Source organism: Sorex araneus, chromosome 5 (assembly GCF_027595985.1).
Source record: "Sorex araneus isolate mSorAra2 chromosome 5, mSorAra2.pri, whole genome shotgun sequence".
Classification (NCBI taxonomy): domain Eukaryota; kingdom Metazoa; phylum Chordata; class Mammalia; order Eulipotyphla; family Soricidae; genus Sorex; species Sorex araneus.
The window spans coordinates 77,416,998-77,443,061 of record NC_073306.1 but is presented as its reverse complement, the minus strand read 5'-3'; the positions used below and the strand labels follow the sequence as shown (position 1 = coordinate 77,443,061).

At 40.0% G+C, this 26,064-nt stretch overlaps 1 protein-coding gene across 3 annotated transcripts in view; it reads right to left on the bottom strand.

The window, feature by feature from the left end:
* PKN2 (protein kinase N2) overlaps positions 1-21,100 on the bottom strand; it is a 114,375-nt gene extending 93,275 nt beyond the window's left edge. For 2 of the 3 annotated variants that reach the window (XM_055139789.1, XM_055139791.1), the window contains exon 1: positions 20,693-21,100. In XM_055139789.1, the coding sequence (XP_054995764.1) occupies positions 20,693-20,740 (48 nt within the window). In that variant the 5' untranslated portion in view covers positions 20,741-21,100. Of the gene's footprint in view, positions 1-9,723; positions 9,748-20,692 lie in introns of all 3 variants that reach the window. The other variant, XM_055139790.1, reaches the window with a different exon arrangement.
* Positions 21,101-26,064: the final 4,964 nt, after the last annotated feature.

The window sequence follows — 26,064 nt, the reverse complement described above, 5'->3', positions numbered from 1 at the left end:
TTTGCATACTTAGAAGATTAAGACACATTTACATAGTAATTATTCTCATTTCTTACTGACACTAGAATATAATTGATATTTTAAGAAGTACACATAATCACAATTTAGAATTAGCATTTTAAATATTTATTTTTATTATTATTATTATTATTATTATTATTATTATTAGTTTGGGGGCCACACCTGGTGTGCTCAGGGCTTGACTCTGGTTCTGTATCCAGGAATCACTCCTGGTATGGCCCAGAGGACTTATGGGTTGCCAGGTCCACAGCAAATGTCTTACCCTGGAAATATGCTCTATTATTATACCACAATACATCATGTCACATACTACAAAGTAGAACCACTTTTTCACTCATCTAAGAAACACCGCAAAAGAAACAGAAACAAAACACTTTGAGCAATCTTAATTTTTATTACTAAACGAAACCAACTTTATAAAACAATATCCCATTCAGGGTGGGGTTAGATAACAAAAACCCAAAGAGAATCTGTTAATGCTCATAACTAGTTTCCTTATTTCTATTCACATAAATACAAGAACTACAAGTTTGACAGGTTGAACCACCAAAACCATATTTAGAGCAGCTACCACTGGTGATCTATAGAATGTCACAAATGCATTACATATCAGGAAATGACAGCAATTTGATCCCTTTCCTATACCTCACTGTTAATGTCATCAGTAGTGTTAACCACACCACTGAATGCGGCTAAATGGCAGTGTTCTCATATACTGAATACTCCCATTTACTTAAAAAGGTGAAAAAATTGTAGACTTAAGTACCCTAGTTACTCAAACACATATTACAAATGGTTACTTTTGCCATTAGTTAGAACACTCTAGAGTTTAAAAACTGTGAAGTACTAGACTTTCCCTCAATATTTTCAAAATGGCTAATAAAAGCAAAAATACCAGCCCCTTGTTATAATCATCTGAGTATAATTAAGATAATTTTCACATCAAAACAAACTATTTCAGGGCTGGAGAGAGCACAGGAGGTAAGAGCTTGCTTTTCACATGACCAGCTGGGTTCAATTCCCAGTACCCCACACAATCCCCTGAGACCACCAGGTCTGACTACTGAGTGCAGAGCTAGGCGTAAACCCTAGGAAATACTAGATGTGGTCTCCAAACAAAAAACCCCTCAACAATTTCTCTTTTAGAAATCTGCCCAAGAATGACAACAAAAATCTATTAAAAAAAAACAAACAGGGCTGGAGAAATAGTACAGCAGGTAGAAAGCTTTCCATTCATGTGGCTGACTAGGGTTCAATCTCTGGCACCCCATAGGTCCTCCAGGCACCATCAGGAGTGATTCCTAAGTGCAAAGCCAGGAGTAACCCCTGAGCTATCTGGGTGTGCACTGCTGGGTGTGGCCCCAAGCAAACACACAAATAACAACAACCAAAAAAAAAAAAAAGAAACAAACAAAAAAACATGTTTGGGGTTGGAGAGATAGTACAGAGCTAAAGTACTTGCCATACCTAAAGTACACAACTGACTCAAGTTTAATCTCCATTACTGCATATGGTCCCCTGAGGACTTCCAGGACTGATTTTTGAGGAGAGAGCCAGGATGGAAGCCCTGGGCACAGCCAGATATAGACCCCCCAACATCCTCCCCCACCCCCATCCCCCCCTGCAAAAAAAAAACCTGTTGTAATGAGTGTTCATGGTAATTTTATTGGTAGTATCCCAAACCTAGCATTAATATAAATCCCCATAAACAGATAGATGGATAAACCAATTTTGGTACATCCATATAATTAAATACTACCTAGCAATGAAAAGAAATGAACTGTTGATACATGCGACAGCATGATGCAATCTCAAAACTCCTACACCAAAAGAAGCAATGCAGAATAAGTATATAGAGGATTAAGCTTTGTAGATAAAACTCTATAAAGGGCAAATTAATTTACAATAACAGAAAGCAGAAATTGGAAACTGGGAGCAATGAGGCAGATGGCAAGGATGTGAGAATACAAGGGGTCACAAACTTCTGGGTGATATGTATATTTATTATATTGACTGCAGTGATTAATTCACAAAGTTAATCTAATTCACAAAAAGCTAGACCATGGGAATCCCAGGTTCAATCCCTGGCACCACATGAGGAGGAAAGTATGCTGAAACTTCTCAAACAGTACATTTTAAATATGTACATCTTATTGTATGCCAATTATACCTCAAAGATATTTAAACTTTTGTTTTTATTCTTTTGTGCCCTTGTTGTAGACATGACTGTTCCCCTCTTATTAAAATCAAGACTTCATTAAAACCCATAGTCTATGGCTAGGAAGATACTCAAGAAAGCTAGGCCATGGGAATCCCAGGTTCAATCCCTGGCATCACACAAGGACACCAAGCAATGTCCGGGTGTGAACCCAAGCACAGTACCAGGAGCAGCCCCCACCCACCCACACTCATGCATCACAGAGCATGGCCCCTAAAAACGAAAAGAAACAAAAAACCACACTCTAGGGTATCTTGGTTTGCGTCCTAGTTTCATTAGTCATGACAAAACCTGTAACCTCATTCTCTTTTTTCCTCATATGTAGAATGATATTAGACCAAACTGAAACATGCCCATTTCGATTAATACTTTGTGAAACTACAGATTTGCCAGTGGCTGCCATTTAGCATATAATATTGTTCCCAGAGTTGTGGTCTTTAGTAAAGTAAATCCCCCATATTTTTGGAGGATTTGGGAAATTATTCATTACAAAATTCAATAAATGAATATAAAATCTACATTTTTTTAAAAAAAAAAACTGTTTTAGCATTTTAAAGCACATGGGATTAGAGGCCAGGGAGACAGTTCAAAGGATGGAGTGTATGTTTTGTGTTAGGGAACCCTGGGTTTGGTCCCTGGTACAGGTGGATGACCTAACCATAGGGAAGTAGGGTAGGGACATGGTAGTAAGTTCCAATTTCCACCTGAGTTATGCTGAGTTATGACACGGGAGCAAGTAGTTTTACATCTCTATACTTCCATGTTTGGACTGGAGTGATAGCACAGTGGATAGAGCATTTGCCTCGCATGTGACCAACCCGGGTTCAATTCCTCCATCCCTCTCAGAGAGCCCAGCAAGCTACTGAGAGTATCCCATCCGCACAGCAGAGCCTGGCAAACTACCTGTGGAGTATTCGATATGCCAAAAACAGTAACAAGAAGTCTCACAAGGGAGACGTTACTGGTGCCCGCTTGAGCAAATCAATGAACAACGGGTCGACAGTGCTACATACTTGCATCTTTCAAATATGTAAGTAAAAATATTTCGATGGCCACTGTGCATCCCTTTACCACAATAGGTACTTAATAAATAATAAATAACTAAAAAAACTTTAAATAAAACAATGCATTAACACCATAAAACTATTTTCAAGCTTTAAACTTTATTGAAGCACATGAAACTAATTACCAGATAAGTAGCAAATTAAAAAATACCACTTAAAATTTATCTCTCAGTATAAATTAAAAAGTCAAAAATCTGGTTGCTCACTGTCTGAATGAGGAAACTTAGACACAATTGTTTACTTAGTGCCCACTACTTATCAGGGACATTAAGTATTAAATACTTTACTTCATTTACTCTATTATACCTCAAGAAGGAAGAATGGTTGCTAACAAGTACCAATAGGTAGGGTAAAAGGCACTACATTTTTTTACAGGTGAACCAAGGAAGCCTGGCAAGCTACCTGTGGCATATTCGATATGCCAAAAATAGTAACAAGAAATCTCACAATGGAGATGTTACAGGTGCCCACTCAAGCAAAGCAAATTGATGAACGGGATGACAGTGCTACAGTGCTACCAAGGAAAAGCTTTCTCTCATATGGAGAAATTTTGACAGGCACTCTAGTACCTCCCAATTCATAAAACATTTTTTTACATAAATGTTTAGTATACCATTATTTAAAGATTTCCCCAGGTAAACTGATAAGGAAACAGCCCTTTAAGTTGGCATATTAATAACAGAATCTCAAGTTCAGTGCTACAAAATATTATTCCCTCAAATATCCAACTGTTAAGCAAAAAAAATTTTCAGCTGAAACTAGAATACTTCATGGAAACTATGCGACAGTTTTCATTTGCTGCTTTGACTTAAATTACATTTTATCACATCAGATGGAAAACACATAACTGACTAAAAATTTAATAGGGTGAATCTGCAAATTCCAAGTGAAAAAAGTAAATACATGAACCTTTTTTTTTCCCCAAAGCTGATGCTCATTTGGTTGTTGGGCAAAGGAACGAAAAAATAGCACAATGCTATTTCTCAAAATACTGACCAAAGTCTAGAAGCAGCAAATATATCAAAATCAACTTCAATTCTTAAATAGCTTTTCTGTCAAAAATAGAAAAAAAAGGATATAATTTGGGAGCAGGCTGAATGAAAAACAAATTTTTAATAATTTTTCTTGCCTGCAGACATTTAGTTCTCCTATGCTAGATTCCTAATATATCTTTTCCTCTTAATAAAATTTTGCCTGTCCTTCAATAGCCACTGTAAAATCTGTCTTCTCTAAACTTTACCATCAAGTGACTACTTCCTCCTCTAAAGACCTAGAGAAATTACCTGTTTAATTCATTTAGAATTGTTGTGATTTTTAAAGTCACCTTTCCACTGCTGTCCTGAATATAATTTAAATATTCATATTTTAGCTTTTCATTCAGCAACTGAATTTAGTTTCTGTAATACCACAGTCCAGTTAAGGAGGCACAAGGTTAAATTTACTTAAGGTAAAAACTTAATTAAATTAAAAAGGTAGATCTTCAATTTTACTAGCCTCAATTCAAGTATAGCTCACCACGTGTGGCTATTAACTACCATACTGGACAGTTAACCCAAAAGGACATATAATATTTCTATCACCCCTGGAAATATTCTGGAACAATGCTCTTCAAAAAGGTCTAGTGATGCCCTTTAAAATCTAGAGTTTTCAACATAATGCCTGATTTTGATAAACACATCAATGTATGTTTTTAAAAAGAATAAATTACTTCAGTGAAGGAGACAATCTTATAAACATGTCTTGCTTGGTTAAAAGTCTCAAAACTTTGAGCCAATATGTTAACATTTAAAATACATCTTCCAATAAAAAGGCAATAAGAGAACACACAGAAACAAATAATCACAGCCAAGAAATGTTTTTATCTCACCAGTTGCATTTAGACCCGATGACTAGTGCAGTTGCTGCCATCCCCGTGTATTCATGCCCTTTTATACTCATCTGCTCCACTCATTTACATTTTTGCCCATATGCTTAAGGTAAGCTAGTTAAGAATTTTGCTCTAAACTCTATATTTAAAAATTAATTTTATTACTACAATAATTTGGGGGGGGGAGCTGGAGCGATAGCACAGCAGTTGGGTGTTCGCCTTTCACGTGGCCAACCCGAGTTCGATTCGTCCGCCCCTCTCGGAGAGCCCAGCAAGCTTCCAAGAGTATCGAGCCTGCGTCTGGCAAGCTACCATGTGTATTGGATATGGCAGAAATAGTAACAATAAGGCTCTCAATGAGAGACGTTACTGGTGCCCTATTGAACAAATCGATGAGCAACGGGATGACAGTGACAACTACTACAATAATTTTTAGGTGAGAAAGTGTTTCACTGTGAATTTTCAAGGAACCCAGGGCCATTCCCAGCAACACCTGGTACTCAAATTGGCCAGCAGTTAAGTGCCTGAGGGTGAAAACACAGTATGGCTCAGGAAGGGATGCTGGGAGGGACCAGGACCACCCAGGAGGTGCCCAGTGAGGCCATGTGGTACTAGAGATCAAACACTAGTCCAATCGCTATACTATCCTCTCAGCCCTTATCTATTTCCTAAAGATAGGAAAAGTATTCCACTTAAAATCACTGTCACCCCATTGTTCACAGATTTGCTCAAGCGGGCACAAGTAACGTCTCCATTGTGAGACTTGTTACTATTTTTGGCATATCAAATACGCCACGGGTAACTTGCCATGGTCTGCTGTGTCGGTGGGATACTCTCAGAAACTTGCTGGGTTCTCCAAGAGTGATGGAGAAATCGAACCCCGGTCAGCCACATGCAAGGCAAATGCCTACCGGCTATGCTATAACTCCAGCCACTTAAAATCAAAGGTTCTATTTTGATACATTATCCTTTCATTTAAAAAAAAAAATCAATGGTCCCACTTTGATACATTATCCTTTTAACAATGGAAGCCCTTAGTAAATCACTCTTCTTTATACAAATGAAAGGTCTTGAATTAGAAATTTTCATTTGTTGTACAGCTGGCAATGTCTGATCAAAAGAATCTATGGTTTTGTGCCACGCTAGAAGTGACACAGGATAGAGGTGGAGGGTCCTCACTGTTGGTGGAGATGCAGTGACAATGCACAAGAAAAGCATCAACATTCACCCAATTGTAACCATTTTATCACAGTAACAATGAAATACATTTTGTAAAAAGTAGCTATGTCATGAATTGATTACATAGATCTTAATACAAATTTAATTAAAAAATTTCTCTGGGGACTACTTCAATAAAAAGAATGTATCTGGACTAATTTTATAGTATCACAATTCTTTTGCTAAATAGATTACAATAGCAAGCACAAACAATATGCATTAATATACCATTAATGCCTTGCTATACCAAAAAAAAAATAGCAAACTGTAAAATTCTGGTTTGGTAAGTTTCCCCTGATTTGCTTCTACTTTAGGGATAGGAGGAATCATCTTTAAGAGAACAATTTTCCTTTCACTTAAATCTTATTTAAATCTTACTCTCCAGGTTACACTAGATTTTTGAAAAGATTATCCTTCCTCAACTTTACTCACTTGTCATTATTTTATCAGCTCATTCATCACAACTATTGTACTACAGACCGCTACAGCTACACCCTACAGCTCAGGTCCCAATGAGAGGGTAAATCTTAAAAGATTTCATTATAACAAAAAAAAAAATCTTAGCTATGAGTGATAGATGTTAACTTATTGGGGACAATCAATGATACACATACAAAGTCTTCATATTATACCTTAAAATATGAGGTACACACTATTATAACTGAACAATATCCCAATAAACAAGATAAAATAAAAACTTTAGAAACACCTACATTGTTTTAATTAAGCCATATGGCCCTACGAGAATAATGGATGCAAAACATAACTTAAACTCAATTTTCCTGTAAATATAAAATGTATAAAAATATAAAGTGACACTGATAATAATTTACTTCATTTGAAAGCCAGTTTATTTAAAATTAATGCAGTATGAGCTGGAGCGGTAGTACAGCAAGTAGGGAGTTTGTGTTGCATGCAGTCGACCTGGGTTTGATACCTCAGACCCTCTATAGTACTTGGTGCTTCATCAGGAGTGATCCCTGAGCACAGAGCCAGGAGGAGTAAGCAAGCCCTATGCACTGCCAGGTTTGGTCCCAAACCCCAAAAATAAATTAATTAAATTAATACAGTAGAAATCATTTTAATACTTCTCAGTGAGAAAATGAACAAAAATCTTGACTCTGCAAAGCGTCTTTAAATACACTCATTTTCTTCTCTCTCTCCTTCCTCCCTCCCTCCCTTCCTTCCTTCCCCCTGTGCTCAAACTCCTCAGGGCCCAGGGGACTGCATGAAATGCCAGGTATTGAACCCGACCAGCCAGATACAAAACCTTACCCATGCTATTTCTCCAGCTCAACAATTATTCTTTTAAACAAAATTACTGAATTGAGCTACAGAGATACTACAGTGGATAGGGCACTTGCCTTGCATGCAGTCAACTTGGTTTTGATCCCCAGCTCTCCATATGGTCCCATGAACAAAGCCAACAATTCTTGAGTGCAGAGCCAGGAGGAATTCCTGAGCATGACCAGGTATGAACCCACTCCCCTTCCCCCGCCCCCCACAAAAAAACCCAAAATGAATGAATTCTGTCATTCAAGTATAAATAAAAATAGTTCCTATAATCCCGCAAGGGACTTTTCTGTCTTGTCAAAATTTAATATTAGGGGCTGGAGTGATAGCACAGCAGGTAGGGCATTTATTTGCCTTGCACAAGGCTGACCAGGTTTGATTCCCAGCATCCCATATTGTCCCCCGAGCACCGCCAGGAGTAATTCCTGAGTGCATGAGCCAGGAATAACCCCTGTGTATCACCAGATGTGACCCAAAAAGTAAAATAATAATAATAGTAATATTAAAATAGGCCTACGTATTATCCAGGAAATTTGTTCAGGGATTGAACACGGGGCAGTCGTGTACAAGGGAAGCACTTTACTCACTACATGTTCTCTTCAGCCTCCAGATTATATTCTTTTAGAGCATCACAAGACTAGACTGAGCAAAGTCAAAGTTGAATGATAGAGTTAAAATATAGTGTTAATAATTCAGTGTTATTTGATGCACTGGCAATAAAACTGGCCTTGTGCAAGCATGATGAACAGGGGGAAAAATGTACTGTTATTTGTTAATTGTAGAATGATATTTAACTTCTTTATAAAACTAACTTAATTTCAGTTAAATTTCAGTTAATTAAATAAAAGTGTAAAAAGTATAGTTCTTATATGGCAGAGAGCATAACAAGGAAAAACTAGAGGTTAGAAGGCCATTCATAGAAACTCTGCATGCACAAGAATGGCAAGTAAGAATAATACAGATAAAATATTCTTTTCCTCATAAAGCCATGCGAATGTATTTGTCTCACTGATAACATTAAGAGAATTAATATATTACAGCATAATATTTTAAGAAAGTTGTTAAATGCCCAAGTGCAAAAAGAAATAGAAAATAAAGTTGATTCTTGGGCCTTTTTGAAACATTTTATTTAAAGAAACTTATCACTGTAAGCTTTACCTCCCTTCAGTCATTAATTAGTGTTGTATAAACTATAACTTAGAGAAATGCTATTTCTTTAAAAGATATAAGATGACTGTTTTTTAAAAAGTCACTAAAACACACTAAACATCTAAAAAACACCTTGTAATTTTATATTGGTGATAAAAAGGAGGCTTCTAAAAATCAAATTTGTTATCTATAAAGAAAACATCATTCACCTTCATTAGTAATAGTTTCTTTAAATGCTTCTTTGATAGCTTATTTGACACAACAAATAAATATATTAGAACAAAAAAATATGAAAAAAAACACTCTCCTGATGCTGGAGTGCAAAGGTGTCCGTAGCAATAAAAAAAGGTCATTTATGCAACAAACAACTGGACATATTGTAATTTGCATGCATTTTTCAATGGACTAATATTCAGAAACATATTATCTTAAACCTGATTTTCTACTTCTAGTGCAATACCACTTAGCTTTTGCACATGTGTACACATATATATCATTAGTTCAAATAGATGAAAGTCCAAAACCTTCTGAGAAAGAATAATGATTTTTGTCTCATTTTAACAGTCTCATGAAATCACAGCACTATTTTATAGCTCAGTATTTACAATGCTGATAAATGGTTCCTGGTCACCTTGCTGTGTTCAGGGGCTACTCACTAATCAGTGCTTGGAGGTCACTCCTGCCAGTGGACCCCGCATAAAAAGCATGCACTCTGCCTGTTGAGCTATATTACCAGCTTCTACAATGCATATTTTTATAATATAAATAACACCATATTTTAAAATAAAAGCAAACCTATTAAGTTCATCATAATGTTTGACTCCTTTAATTATTATTACATAATTTCTGCACAGTATTGATTGTAATTGAAACAATAATGAAAATATACACACCTTCCAGAATTATCCTCCTTATCCCTTTTATGGAGCAAAGAGGAAAGAAAAAAAAAGAAATTTACCTGCAAAGTAAAATGATAAAATCTATAGAAGTCCTATCATTCATACAACTCAAGAATTAGAGGAAAAGGTCACCTAGTTAAAATGTAAACTTGAAAAAAAGGAAGGCTCATAAACTGCCTCCTACATGAAAAGCACTTAATATACAACAATTAAATGTACAATAACCCTCTGGGTCAGAAATTATTCCCATTTTTATAAAAATTAAACTTGATTGAAGGAGTTAAATAACAGGCACAAAATCAGACAGTTAATATGTATCAAATATGGTACTCAAACCTGAGTCTATATGATTCATAAAACAAATTACTAGACCAGTGATTCCAATTAGTTCTCAAAATTACTCATCAATAAATCTGAAAAAAGAAATTTGGTAGATACAGATAAGGTTATTGATGTATCATTCACCAACTGACATAGTAATTTCTAGTATTCTTACCATTAAAGAAATACATTTTAATCTCAACAAAGAAGAGAAAGAGAAATGGCAAAATCCCATAATGAAGAATAGTTCACTCTTAACTTATAAACTAAAAATTTTACATCATTATATAGATGCATACACATATAAAATGAAGCCACAACCCCAGCCAATGATTTCTGGGGCTCCTATATGCAAAGCATGTTCTTCGTCCCACTGAGCTTCCCTGACCCTCCAACAAACTATTACCTCAAGCTTGATGATTTAAGATTTCAATGTAAATTTGCCCTTGTGATCAACTAGGTATTAAGAACTATCACAAGAAATTGCAGGCATCAGCACTATTGAAGAAGAAGAAAGATATAAAAGAAGAGATGTGTACAAAGTAAAAGATGAGAGCAAGAACCTGAGCGGACAAAAGATGAGCTGTGTTACATGAGTAGGCATGAGTCTGAAACAAATAAGACCAGAGAAAATGCCAAAAGAGGCACAAGAGCAGCATTTCTCAACCAGGGGCCACACAAGCACCTTTCGTCTATGATAGCACAAGAGGACTACAGGTGAAAACTGCATAAAATGGGGGCCACCAGAACAGAACTAGGAGAGGGGCGACAGTTGGCAAAAGGTTGAGAAACTGCACAGGAGTATATGAGCTAAAAGGAATCTGCTCTCCACAAATAACTCTTGGTTTGGGCCAATTACGTGACTACAAGTTATTCTAGGTCTCTTTCAATCGTTTTCTTTAGAATTAAATGACTTTATACAAAAATTTATAAAGTCACCCCCGGTGTCATGTAATCCCATCAACGGCCAACATTCAGAGACTATAAAACCAAGCTCCCAGAAGCACAAGGCCGCATTGCGGCCTCAAGACATTCTAATAGCCTCTTGAAGAACCTGACAAACTACCGAGAGTCTATTACCCGTTTGGGAAGCCTGACAAGCTCCCTATGGCGTATTCATTTCCCAAACACAGTAACAGATCTATACATACCTCTTGGAGAGCCCAGCAAGCTACCAAGAGTATCCTGCCCGTACGGCAGAGCCTGGCAAGCTACCCATGGCATATTCAATATGCCAAAAACAGTAATGATAGGTCTCATTCCCCTGGCCCTGAAAGAGTCTCCAATCGTTGGGAAAGACAAGTAACGAGAGGCTGCGAAAATATCAGGGCTGACTGTAATAGAGACATTACTGGTGCCCGAACAACGGTATGACGGTGATACAATGATACAAAAATTAAGCATAATTAAAAATAAAAATGTCAACTTTGCTAACATTTTTGTTGTAGCTAGACATACTTCTATCAGAAAAATTTCCACCTGTGGGGCAAGATAGTACAGTGGGTCTTGGGCACTTATCTTACATATGGCCAACCAGGGTTCAATTTCAGCCCTAAGCACCACAGGAGTGGTCTGAACACAGAGCTAGGCTTAACCGTGAACATCACTGGGAAAGACCCCCTGCCCCCAGATAAAATTCCATCTGGTATGGAAAATTCAATCATTATGACATAATTATCAAAAAACAAAATTATGACCTGGCAAGTGGCTCTAAAGAAAATCACCACCTCCCCACCACCATGGGCATGATTCACTTCATCTTCATACAAAACAAAACAAAAACAAACCTTTTGATTTTAGACGATTATTCCACAAACCATAATATGCTTAAGTTTCTTTGCTCAGAACTAAAGAGATAAAGGATGAAAATAAATGCTTTTCCTACTCAAGGACTTGAAGCCGTATAGCATAGAAAATAAGATAGGATATAAATACCACCGGACAATGTAATATAATGATGATATGACACATGAGAATGTTAAGAGATAGTAAATATGCCATGAAAGTTTTGAAAATATTACACATTACTAGCAGACAGTAAAAAAATAAATAAAAATAGAATCTAAATTTGGGCCCTGAAACACCACTGCCCCATAGCAAGAATAGGTTACACAAATTTTCTAATCATAGTGCTTATATAAAATGAATTAAAAGGCATCTGAAGACTACAACAATGAAGGCTTTTGTGCCAAGCTAAGAAATTAGTATTTTATCTCAGAAGCACAAATCACTAATTTGTTGCCACACCTGGCAGTGCCAGGGCTTACTCCTGGCTCTTTGCTCAGGAATCACTCCTGACCGGTAGAAGAGACCATATGGGATGCCAAGGATTGAACTGGGTCAGCTGCATGTAATGCATGCAAGCATGCTAACCTATTGGACTAGAACTCCAGCTTTTCATCAGTTACATGAGTAGTTGTATAACATTTAAATAAACAGGATAGTGACTAGGTTGTGGTATAATATCTAGACACTGTAATGGTCCAAAGGACAAAGAGGATCCAAACACAGCCAGCAACAAAGCAATTTAACATAATATTTAATAATTAACTGTGATGCAGAGTGACAGGCAATAACAGAAACTGCAAAAAGAGATTAATTTGCCAATTAATGTTACATGACCAATCACTAATTCTATTAAAAATGTACCGTAAGCGAAATTTTTCTTATAGCATGACAAAAATCTATTCACATATACAATAATTTTTGTTTCTTAGCAGTTTTAAGAAATGGGACCAAAGTGACAGGATAGGTGCAGGTACTGGGTATGACCCCTGGGGCATCCTGAGCGTTGCCTGGGAGGTCCAGAAAAGGGGAAAAAAAACCACCTCAGAGCATCCAGTTTATAAAAAGCTTTCCCAGGACATGATCAATTTTAATATTCTGCAAGTTAGAAAACAATATATGCAAAGACCGAGGGGGGGAGGTCAGTGTATTGCCAAGAACTGAAAATAGTTTACTTTGACAGTATATATACATGGGGAGGAAAATCTGGCAAGACTTATAAGGGTTAGTTAGATAATAGAAGGTCTAATCTATTTTAGTTGACTTAATGAAAAAGTACTAAGTGGGTTTAAACAGAAGTCCTTCCTCAATCTGTAAGTTCCTTTCAGAGAATTCCCTATTCCTAATTAACAAGGAGTCCTAGTACACATAAGTATTGAGAACTCTGTCCTGTCAGTCGAACACCAGGGGCACCTATTCTATATGAGGCAAATCAGATCTCATCCAATGATTTAGAACTGTGCATAGAACAAGGGAGTCACTTAGCTTCAGGCACCAGACTTGTAGAGTAAGTGTAAATTCAGTATGTAGAAGTGCGATTTGGGAAAACAGGAAAGGAAAACCAGCATACAGAGTAAATATCAAGTCTTACACATACTTAGATACAAGAGGTTATGAAGCTCCAGAGAGAAAGAAGAAAGGCATTAGGTAGCCTTTAGTTTTCTGTCTAGGAACTAGTCACAGTTTTATCTTCTACCCCTGGGTTAAGTGGTGTATTTCTGTAGTTCTCCATAAAAATTCAACTTTTTCTTCTATTAAATTCAAGAGCTGTACACCCCTGGGCCATTCTGCTTAAACTTACCTGACTCAGTCCCTGCATTTTTAAAATGGGGGTGTGACTTGCCAAGAAGTTATCAGGGTTCACCATCATGTATAACGCGTAGCATGTGCTGTGCATGTGAGCTACTAGTGTGACTAACAGCGAGGCTCCCCAAATTCCTACCAGGCAGCCAACTGCTAAGATTAGACGAAAGCTTAAAACTGAGGAGACGGTGCTGAACAGCACTACACCAGGGCTTCTCAAGTTTTTCAACACCCTGCCCCTATTAGCCTGAAAAATCTGGGAGTGGAAGGAAGTCTGCACACAGTTGGCAGTGCTCAGGGCTTACTCCTGACTCTGTGCTCAGGGACTGTGTAGGGCTGGGGATTAAACCACATCTGGCCACCTGTGATGCAAGTACCTCAACCCCTGTACTAGCCTGAGAAATTTTCATACAACCTATGTGTGTAAGTATATAAAACAGGTACACAAACGAAACATTTATGGATAATGAATCATAAACATTAATTTTACGAGATCCTCACATTCAGTTATGCGACCTACATAAGATCCCAAGTCATAATATAAGAAGTTAGGCACACACAGCTATAAATTCATATTTTGCAAGTCAAATTAAAAGGGATTTTATTTCCAACTAGCATGATGAAAGATGTAATTATTGCTGGAGGCTAATCTGAAGAATGAAATAGAAGGGGAAATAGACTAGAAACAGGAAGATTTAAATTTAGAAAGAAATTACCAAAAGAAAGAAACAAGATACAAGTAAAAGAAAAATATCCAGGGACTGAGGATATAGATCAGTTGCACAGCACTTGCCTCATGTGTGAGGCCCTGGGTTCAGGTCACCAAAAACAAAGCAAAAAATAGTAATAATATTATGAAGGTCCAGAAGCTCAATTTAAAAACTTTTTTTTTAGGAAAATGATGCAGAATCAATTGCCCCTAATACTCAGAGAATAAGGCGGTCACTGATGTTTTTGGAGAATAATTTTGAAGTCCAGAGTCAAGGAAGAAAGCAAGTCCTATCCTACAAGAGTGAAACAGAACACGCCACAGGAAGCAGAATCCAGGAAAGTAGTATATATATAGCCTAGCAAGGTCAAACAATTTTTCTTTAATATTGAACAAGAAAATTAATTATGCCCCAAATCCTAAAAAAATCCTGGGGGCCGGAGCAATAGTACAACAGATAGGGCATTTGCCTTGCACATGGCCGACTTGGGTTCAATTCCTGGCATCCCGTATGGTCCCCCAAGCACTGCCAGCAGTAATTCCTGAGTGCAGTGCCAGGAGTAACCACTGAACATGACTGGGTGTGAGGCCTCCCCCTACCAAAAAAAAGAAAGAAATCTTAAAGACTTAAAGACAAGTTTAGATGGGGCAGAGAAATAGTACAGATGGTAGGGCACTTGCCTTGTACACTACTTGGCCAACCCAGATTCAATCCCTGGCACCCTACATGGTCCTCTGAGCCCACCATGAATGATTCCGGAACACATGACTTGTCTATTGCAATGTGTAATTATATGAAGGAATCAGCAATAATAGGTTAAAAAAGTCAAGTCTGAAATTACTATTTGAAAACAAAAGGACAGTCATTTAGAATTATATATCCAACGAAACAACAAAGAAAATGAGACTAAGCACAGAACTCCTCACCATGATTACTTTGAATAAAAGGAGGTTGGAAAAAAAAGAAAGAAAAAATGGGGGCTGGAGCAATAATAGCACAGCGGGTAGGGCGTTTGCCTTGCACACGGCCGACCCAGGTTTGATTCCTAGCATCCTATATGGTCCCCTGAGCACCGCCAGTGGTAATTCCTGAGTGCAGAGCCAGGAGTAACCCCTGTGCATCGCTGGGTGTGACCCAAAAAGAAAAAAAAAATTCTAGCTTCTTAGCTTTTATTTGGCAGGGAGTAGTGAATGATGACATGATGCTTATGAGAATGATAGACAGATGGAATATAAAACCACACTAGAACTGATTTCCTATTCAGCTGATGCTAGTCATTTATTAGTTTTTGTAACAGACTAATACAACAGCAATTAATCTGTAGCTAAATTCACTCTATACTCTCTACTTCAGTAACTCAAATCAGACTATATATCAAAATATTTTGTGATTAGATTAGAAGAGCCAATAAAGCTGATTAGATCAATCTATCTTAGTAACTATGACAATTTTCTCCATTCATATAACTATTTCTACCTTGAAACTTTATGAACATTAAAAAAAATTCTAGTAAGTAGGAGCCATAGAGATGTCACAGTTGAGAAAGCATGTGGTTCGAAGCAGGTTCAATCAACAGCACCCCATATGGTCCCATGAATCTGCCAGGAGTGATTCCTGAGTGCACAGCACAGAGTAAACCCTGAGCAGCACTGCCAGGTGTGACCCAAAAGCCTATATAAATAAAATTTTAACAAGTAAAATATAATAATGGAAGGAAAACGATGAAATGGACTTAAGTGCTTTAAGAGATGAAAGTCAGAAAATGGTCAGTTACCTCTGAATGACAAGACTATCACAATCTCCTATTTTCTTGGTATACTTCTCTGCATTTTGCAAAATTTTTACAATGAATATTGGAGAAACCATAAAATGTTTTACTATCCTCTTTTTCTTGAATATTATTACAACCCACTTACAACCATCTTGATGTAACCAGAGAGATCTTCACTTTCTAGTGTGTTGGATGGAGATGTACCAAAATAAGAGTGCAATACTCACTGGATGCAAATTAAACCAATCTTCGAGTCACATCAGGTGGCTTGGCAGTTGCTTTTAGGAGTTCTCAAGGGACAATGCAGTGTCAGGGATTGAACATGGGTTTCCAAATGCAAAGTATGCACTCTACCCACAGAGCTACCTCTCTGGCCCAACTTTTTTTTTTTCTATTTTTTTGTGTTTTGAAGCTACACCAAGATGCGTTGAGGACTTATTCCTGGCTTTGTATGTAGGTGTAACTCCTAAGCAGAGGTTAGAGATCCAAATGTGGTGCCGGGAGCCAAGCTTAAGTTGGGTGTGTGCAACGCAAACACCCTGCTGAACTATCACTCTGACCTCCACTTAAACATGTAATTTTTATGTCAATGATTATATTCAACTTCTTTGTAACTGTCAAAACATTTCTCATCTTAGGTGGCAAGGTGAGTCTTCATCAATATGTTGAATACTTACTAAAAGCCAAACAATTTGGTTACGTGTGAACTTAAAAATGCAAAGGTTTTCTTATGGACCATTAACAAAAAACACAAAAATTTGGGAACTGTCTGAGCTAGCATATGACAATATTCATAAGAGTAATTAGTAAATGAAGAAAAACTGTAAAAATGCTTTTTAACTGTTACTTTTTATAGGCTATTACGCCTTATTTGCAGTACTCTAACAAGGTCAAATCATAGACTACAAAATAGGATGTAAAAGAAATTGTTATTACAGAAGAACATAGCAAGTACTATATAGTTCATATTAAAGTCTACTCGGGCAGGTTAATTTTTAGCCAATTTTTAGAAAGCTTACCTATCTGTAAAGGATGGAATGTGCAACACAATATATTAACAAATCCACAGCTTAAATAATGGTGTAGTAGGAAATATTAACTTTCATCAAACTCAGAGATGTCATATACATGTAAATTCCGAAATGAACAGTTTACTTAACATCTTTTACTTTTATTTATTTATGGGTGTACCTGAGTAGCCCTGGAATGCAAGGGATGGAACTCAGGGCCTTATATAAGTGGGTATAGCCCCTGCAGCTAACTGCACTGAGCCTAACAATTTTTAATGTTAATTCAAGAATTAACATTAATTCTCATTTGTAAAATAAAACAACATCATGTAACAGGAGTGTAAAAAATAAAATGTATAGGGAACCATTATCGACTGGAGTGACAGCACAGTGGGTAGGGAGTTTGTCTTGAACACAGCTGACCCAGATTCAATTCCTTCATCCCTCTCAGAGAGCCCGGCAAGCTACCGAGAGTATCCCGCCCGCATGGTAGAGCCTAGCAAGCTACCTTGGTGTATTCAATATGCCAAAAACAGTAACAACAAGTCTCACAATGGAGAGGTTACTGGTGCCTAATAGAGCAAATCGATGAACAATGGGACGACAGTGACAGTGACCAAGTACAATGTCTGACTTACTGCAAATGGTCAATACATGTTCACTGTGCTCAGCTACAAGTGAAAACCTGATCTTGTTGTCTAAGTCTATGAATTTAGCTTTAGTAGATACTCAACCAGTGTACCTTGAAATTAATCTCTGTAATTTAAGGTTACCTCCCACAACCTTCTAGCTACTTTTAGCAAGTTATCTCTATCAAAATAAATTCTGTTGAGCAGGCAGTTTAATATTCCCAGTCTAACCCTTTGTGAGGCACTTGATGACAACAATTAATAATAATAAGTGTTTAATATGCTGTTTAATATTGGATTTGCATTATACAAAATTATTGTTGGATCTGCATTATACAAAGTAATTGTTATAGTCAACATTTTAGTAGTAGTAGTAGTAGTAGTATTTTGGGCCACACCCTGCAGTACTCAGGGATCATTCCAGGGGGGGGTTCCGGGGACCCGATATGGTGCTAGAAATTGAACCTGAGACAGCTGCATACAAGGCAGGCACCCTACCTGCAGTACTATTGCTCTGATCAACATTTTAATTTTGAGAGTCCTTCCATTATTTTTATTATTCCAGTTTCCTTAGAAATAATAAATTTCCTTGGCCGCACTGAAGTATCTAAATTTAATAATACTCTTGAAATAAAGATATAAATTACATGGTATAAGTTACTTATGAGATAAAAATTAGAAATTGCCAATTAAGTTTGTATTTTCAAATAGCCTAATTTAATTTTTACTATACCAAACATTCTTTCTTACACATTTAAACTTGTAGCCATCAAAGTGTGTGTGGTTTATTAATGCTTCCTTGTTGAATAAGCCTCTTAAACTACCAGTAAGAGTTAGAAACATTACTCAATAGAAATGTTACAGTAATTAACAGGACAAATACTGTGGTTTCAGACTTTCTTGGTTTGTCTTTCCACAATCAAGGGTTATTATTAAGTCAATTTCAGCTCATGTAAATATGCTCAAAATCTGCAATATAATTTGGAAAATACTTTCCAATGGTCCAGGGAGCCAGCATGAGGAGCTGGTGGGCAATGCCACTTAGCATGTGGGAGCCCAGGTCCACACCCTGATACCACAGGGTCTCTTGAGCACTGCCAGGAGAGAACCCAGCCAAACATCACCAGATGGGGCTCCCGCATGAAAAACAAAACAGAACAAAATAATATACTGAATGTACAATGTTTCTACACAAAAACTTATTTCATTAAAAGTAGACTTGCAGCACCGGAACACTGGAATGATACAAAGTAATATGTAGACCAGACAGGAAAAGTAACATTTCTTAACACATTAAAAATGGCTACATAACTTATTTTTAAATACTTAAAATCTGTTCGGCCAACAAACATTAGAAACTCCATCTTAAACAACTTTCCAACTTGAACTCAAAGCATTTATTTCAAAACTTTTAAAAAGTGATTCTCAAAATAAATCTGATAGTTACTCTATACTAGTTCATGATCCAATGCAATAAAAATGCTATTCAATGCCTTTTTCTCAATCAAAACCAAAATACGCTTAACATATTTTAAGCCTAAGCAATGTAAAATAGTTCCAATATGCCACAAGCTTCTTTTTAAAGCTCAAGTAAATTAATAAAGCAATACATTCCACTAAGTCAGCAAATATGGTGTGCTATTAAGATCTTGTGAAAGGCCAAGTAAAATACTATACGGCTACATATTTAATGATACGAAACTTTTATACTTCCGAACTTGCTACAGTGCATTTGTAATTACTGAAATCTCTATTTCTGTAAAGGAAATACCAAATATTATAAGAACGCCTTTACATCTAACTGCATAGTAAACCAAGCTGAGAGAGATCTATTGAAAAATTTACTTAAATAGCAAGAATCCTAAGAAACAGTTTGCAAAGCTTAATTTCGACATCAAGAATCATGCCTCCAGTTTCTAAACTCAGTGCTTGAAGGGAAAATAAACAAAAAACTGCCCAGAGAACAAAAAAGAAATGTATCTGTAACATGTTGGTGTTTCTTTAATTCCCGTTTGAATCTTCCAGTAGGCAGATAAAAACGAACAAGAGTTTAAGTTCAAAAAAAAAAAAATTAAACAAGCATGAAAATTTTAATCCAGATGTCAACATTTCTGGGACCCTACAAAGTCAAGAAAACTTGGCCCAACGGAGGCTGCACACATCAGAGATCAAAAGCACAGAAAAGGCGCCTGCATCCCCAGGCCGCTGTGCTGGGAAAGGGCAGGAACGTTCTTGCTAGGGTCGGACCCAACCCATCGTGGCACCTTTTCCGTCCTCCACCCCTTCTGCAAGGCGCGCGGGGCCCAACCTTTCCCCCCCAGCGAGCTCCGCCGCGCTCCAGCTCGGGTTCGTAAACAACTCCGGCGGCTCCTACTCGGATGGAACCGGGGAGGGAAAATGAAAGTCTGAAAAAGCATCAGCATCCGACTTTTCCGATCCGAGCGGGGGAGCGGGGCGGCGAGGGACCAGATCTCGCCACCCCACCCCCCCTGGCCGCCTCCCACCCCATCGCTCGCCTCCGGGACCCTCAGGGTGGGCAGGCAGGGTGGGGGAACAGGACCCGGCCACCTGGGCAGCGGCGGGGCAGGCAATTGGGGAGCGCGGCGAGGGGGGCGACGGGGAGCTCGGGGGGCGCTCTTTGTGCGCCGTCCGCCGGGGGGAAGGGGAGGGACGAGCCCGCGGCTCGCGAGTCATTCAAAGGAGTCCGGGGAGCGCGGTCCGCGGGAGGGGCGGGGGCGGCCGGCAGGGACGAGATGGGGGTGGTGGGTGGAGTGGGGGGGTCCCCTCCGCGACGGCGTCCCGGGCACCGTCCCGCGCCCGAGTGACACCCCCGAGTTTCCGCGCTTGGCGGGCTCGGGGCGCGGCCCCCCGCGCCGCACTCTGTACCCGCCGGCTCCCCGGCCCGCGCCCCTCGCTCCGGGCCGCGGCCCTTACCTGCAGCTCGGTGAGCAGAATCTCCCCCCGTTCGGGGTTGGACGCCATTGCGCTCCGCGCTGGGACTCGGCACCGGGACGCGGCGACCGCTGGCGAAGCGGAGAAAGGCGGGACGGAGCCCGGGATGTGTATGTGTGTGTGTGGGGGGGGGGGGGGTGAGGAGCGGGGAGAGCAAGGGGGATGGGGGGGAGGGGGGAACAAGGAAAAAAAAAAAACACAAAAAAACCCTTAGGGAGTCATGGAGGCGCAGCCCCTGCTGGAGGCGCGGCTTATTTCACCCCGATCATGGAGAGCGGCGGGGAGCCAGGGCACTCCTAGCGGGCTCCCCCTCGCCGCCCGCCCGCGCCCAACTCGGCTCGCTCAGTCGCTCCCTCTGGGCGACGCCAGGAGCCGCCTCGCGTCTCTGGGTCCCGGGCGCTTGCGGGCCGCGGGGGCACCGCCTCCTGTCGCACCCTTTGGCTGTCACCGCGTCGCAAAAGCGGCCGCGCTTGACGGCAGCCGGGACACGTGACTGCCGCGGCCGCCGCCTCCCGCCGGGCGGAGTAGGAAGAGGAGGACCTGGGGGGGGGGCCCGAGGGCGGGAGTGGCGTGGGGGGCGGGGCGGCTTCCTCCGCGGCCGGGGTGAAAACGAGGGGAAAGGCCTGGGCTCCCGTGTCCCGGGAGGCGGGAAAAGGAAGGAGCCGACGCACGCCCGCTTTCCTGCTGCGTCCGAGCGCCCGACGGACGTTACCGGGGCCCGCGGGCCCCTTCCCTCTCTGCTCTGCATGTTCGTGTTTTCCACCCTGTCATCCCCACGTCCCCCGACCCCCGACCCCTGACCCCAGCCGCTTTCTCTTTTCTTGCCAGTTTCGCCAGATTGCGAGCCTAAGGGGGGGGGGGGACTCAGACGCCAGACGTTATTCCCGGGGAGCCCATTTCCCCCGAGGGATGCGTCTGCCCTGCCCCTAGCCCCGCCACTGTGCTCTTGCCTCTCCCGTGCGTAGCCAGCCCCTTGGCCACACTGGCCTGTCTTATCTCCTTTGCAAGGAAGGAGCTCTTGGTTCCTCCGAACTTGGGGAAGAGAACAGCCTCGAGGATGCCTTTATCACCAGGAGCGCCAGCGAGACTTGGACTGGAGAGATCCACCGAGTTTAGAATGGCATTAACTGCCTTCTTGAATGGTTGTAACTGAATTTAACGGAAGGATGTGCGATCGCATCAGCCCCACGAATGGGGTGAGGAGAGGGGAGAGAGACAGAGGCACAGAGACAGACTGAGACTGACTTTCCTGTGTAACAAACACCGAAGCAACCTATCACTTAGTAACTTACAGTACTGTAACACAGGTTAAGTCGACTAAATTCTAAGTTTGGCTTTAAAAGGACACGGTAGTGTTATTCAGGGACGCCGACAAAATTGGTAGTCTTTGAATAGTGGTCGGATGTTTTAGCAATTGTCTGTATATTGATTATTTGAGACTTAGATACAATGTCTTTATTTAAAGCTACCCGGTGAAGGGCTTGGTCCTGTCATTTTAAAAAGTATATGAGGGGCTGGAGCAATAGCACAGTGGGTAGCGCGTTTTCCTTGCACACAGCCAACCCAGGGTTCGATTCCCAGCATCTTGTATGGTCCCCTGAGCACCGCCAGGAGTGATTCCTGAGTGCATGAGTCAGGAGTAACCCCTGAGCATCGCGGGGTGTGACCCCCCCTCCTAAAAAAAGTATATTGAGATGGAGAAAACCGTTGGCTTTGTTTTTGTTTGGGGGCCACACTGGCAATTCTCAGGGATTACTTTGGACTCTGCGATCAGGAACTACTCCTGTGTTATTCCTGTAGGTGCTTGGGGAAACATGGGATGTTGAGAACCATCCTGGGTTGTTTGCGTGCAAGGCGAGTGCCTTACCCACTGTAAAACCGGGTCCCAAAGAGAGACAGAGAGAGTGAGCCGTTGTGGTGTGTGTGTGTGTGTGTGTGTGTGTGTGTGTGTGTGTGTGTGTTTAAATGTCTCATGACTTGCTTTGACTGAGAGTAATTAAGATATAAGGAATAACAACACTTGGAAAGCCAGGATCTAATTGACCTTGGTTAGCAGATTCAAAGACAGTATTCTTAGGTGTCTGGATAACAGATTAAGAGTCCTTGTCTCTGGGGCGTAAGTTTTTTTGAGTATCCAAACTACTGTAATGCAATTCTAATGATAGGCATCAATTGTCAGGAATGTACTGCATTTAAATATAGATCATACATGGTTTGGTGAAAATATACATAACTTAAAATATTATGATTAGGGTCAAAGCAATAGTACGGTGGGTAGTATAGTGGCATGCACCCGATCCCGATTGGAACCTTAGCATCATATGGTCCTCCGAGTACAGCCAGCAGTAATTCCTGAGTGTAAAGCCAGAAATAATTCCTAAGCATTGCCAGGTCACTGTCCCTGTCATCCCATTGCTAATCGATTTGCTCGAGTGGGCACTAGTAACGTCTCCATTTTAAGACTTGTTACTGTTTTTGGCATAAAGAAATATTCCACAGGTAGCTTGCCAGGCTCTGCCTTGCAGGCGAGATACTCTCGGTAGCCAGGTATGATCCTAAAAGCCAAAACAAAACAAAAAAAAAGTATGATTGTTAGGGTACACAATTCAGTGTCTTAAAGTTCAGGCAGTACAGGCACACATATCTTGGGAATTTTTGTCCTGTCTTACTGCAGAATAGATTTGAGACATCTTACATGCACATAGTAGGTACTTAATAATGGTGGGAATAGGGCCGGAGTGACAGCACAGTGCAGGGTCAGGTGCTTGCCTTGCACGCAGCTAACCTGGGTTCAGTCCCAGGCACCCCTTGTGCCCGTACCCCTAGCCCACCAGGAGTGAATCATAAGTGCAGAGCTAGGAGAAAGCCCTGAGCACAGCCAAGTGTGGCCCCCACATTACAAAACAAAACAAAACATGGTAAAATAAAAAACGATCTTTGTAAGAACTTAAATATATAGTTTATGATAACTCTTTTAAAGAAAAATTTAAATGTAAGAAAAAGCATTCGCATTTTAGCAATATTAAATATTAGATCTGAATGGACTTCCAATGCTTATTAGCCTAACTAATCAACAAAATAGGAGGTTGATAGCATTTTTTCACTCAGTGACAGAAAGAGAGTAAAACATAAAACCTCTAGTTACTAGACCATTCCTTGTTTAAAATATATGATGCTGCTATAAGAAATTTAAAATAAAATTATTTAAATTGAAAAATCATTGCCCCAACTATTTTACCTTAGAAAAATACTTCAAGAATTGCAAATTTATAATTTTATGAATATTTATCCTATTTTATATATCACATAAAAGTTACATACATAAAAAAGGAATAACTAATGAAATTTGGTATGCTGCAGGAAGCAGTACACCACAATAAAAGGAATGCCAACAATATAACAAATGTGACAATTGGAAATTGTAGTTTAAACAGTAAATTAGTTTAAGCTAAAAATTACTACTCAGCCCTGGGAAAAAGAAATCAATAGAACATGAAGAATACTTATCAAACTGAAGCACATTTGAAAAGTTTTTTTTTTTTACTTTCTCTCTTTTTTTAAAAAACCACACCCTATGATGATCAGGGGTTACTCCCAGCCCTGTACTCAGAAATTACCCAAAGAGGTGCTCAGAAGACCATATGTGATGCCAGGGACCATATAGGAGACCAGGGATCAAACCCAAGTTGACTGTGTACAGAGCAAGTGCCCTACCCACTATACTATCACTCCAAGCTACACTTGAAGAATTTTAATGGAAACTCATTTTGATTCCATATGTGTTGCATTTACCTACTTGCAAATGATTATAGGGTCTCCTAAATGCAATTTACCCTGTTATATTCTAACTTGTGTTCTAATTATATTCTACCCGCTCAAGCAAATCGATGAATAACGGGATGACAAGTGATACAAGTGATGTTCTAACTTATATTACCAATAAAGAGAGGGGGTATTTTTGTTTTTGTTGTTTTGATAAGGACTGGAGCGATAGCACAGCTGGTAGGGTGTTTGCCTTGCATGCCGCCGACCTGAGTTCGATTCCTCTGTCCCTCTCGGAGAGCCCAGCAAGCTAACAAAGAGTATCCTGCCTGCATGGCAGAGCCTGGCAAGCTACCCGTGGCGTATTCGATATGCCTAAAACAGTAATAATAAATCTCACAATAGAGATGTTACTGGTGCCCACTCGAGCAAATTGATGAACAATTGGTCAACAGTGCTAATGAGAGTGCTGCTAACAGTTGTTTTGATAAATGACAAAAAAATGAAGCAAAATATCTGGATTGTATCACTAGGCATGCAGATACCTTTACATTTTTTCATAGATATTGTGATATTTTAATGATCTTTAGAAATGACAAAACGTGTAATTATTAAAACATATGTAATTATTCTCTTTCTTTCCCCATTCCTCTCCTTTATTTTTTAGCCGCACCTCTCAGTGCTCAGGGGTGGCTGCTAGCATGGTTCAAGCTTAGAACACTGGCCTTCTGCATGTAAAGTATGCGCTTAACACATTGAGCTCTCTCTTTGGTGCAAGTTTCCTTATTTTCCTGAGAGTTAAGGTGAAATTAGGCAAGAAATATATATCCAATGGAGAAGGTCAGAACCCTTTGCTTTGTGTAAGCCTCACTGGTTGGTTTCTTTTTCCTTTTTCTTTTGTTCTTCTGGGCCACACCCAGACATCCTCAGGGCTTAGTTCTGGGCTTTGCACTCAGGGATCACTTCTGGAAGGTTCAGAGGATGCTATCGGCTGCTAGAAAATCAAATCCAGGTTATCCCTGGTGTATACCATCTCTCCAGTCACTTGTATCACTTGTATCACTTGTCATCCCATTGATCTTCAATTTGCTCGAGCAGGCGCCAGTAATGTCGCCATTTGTCCCTGTCACATGCTAGTGCAGCCCAATGACATCTGCTTGCTCCAGGAACAGGGAGAGCATCAAATTGTTCATTCAGGGATTTGACGAAGAAATCTGACCATCTAGTTGGTGGGTGGCCACACGGCCCATCTGATTTTTGATGCCTTGGCAAACAAGACAGCGTCCCTGATTCTTGACCGTCGACGGAGGTCAGAACTCCGGATTACTTCTCTCACTTGAGTGAAAAGTGATACTCCTAGCATAGCTCTTTTGGTTCCTCTTTGGGGTACCTGAATAGCATTCTCATCCTGTTTGCATAGGGCCCAGGTTCTCTGAGGCGTATGTTAGTGCAGGAAGAATGGTGGAATTGAAAAGATGTGCCCGGAGTCGGAGGTTCTTTGTCCTCTTAACCACTTCCTCGATGCTCCTGAAGGCATTCCACGCTGCTCTCTTCCTCCTGCGCAGGTCTGGTGCCAAGTCATTCCTCATGTT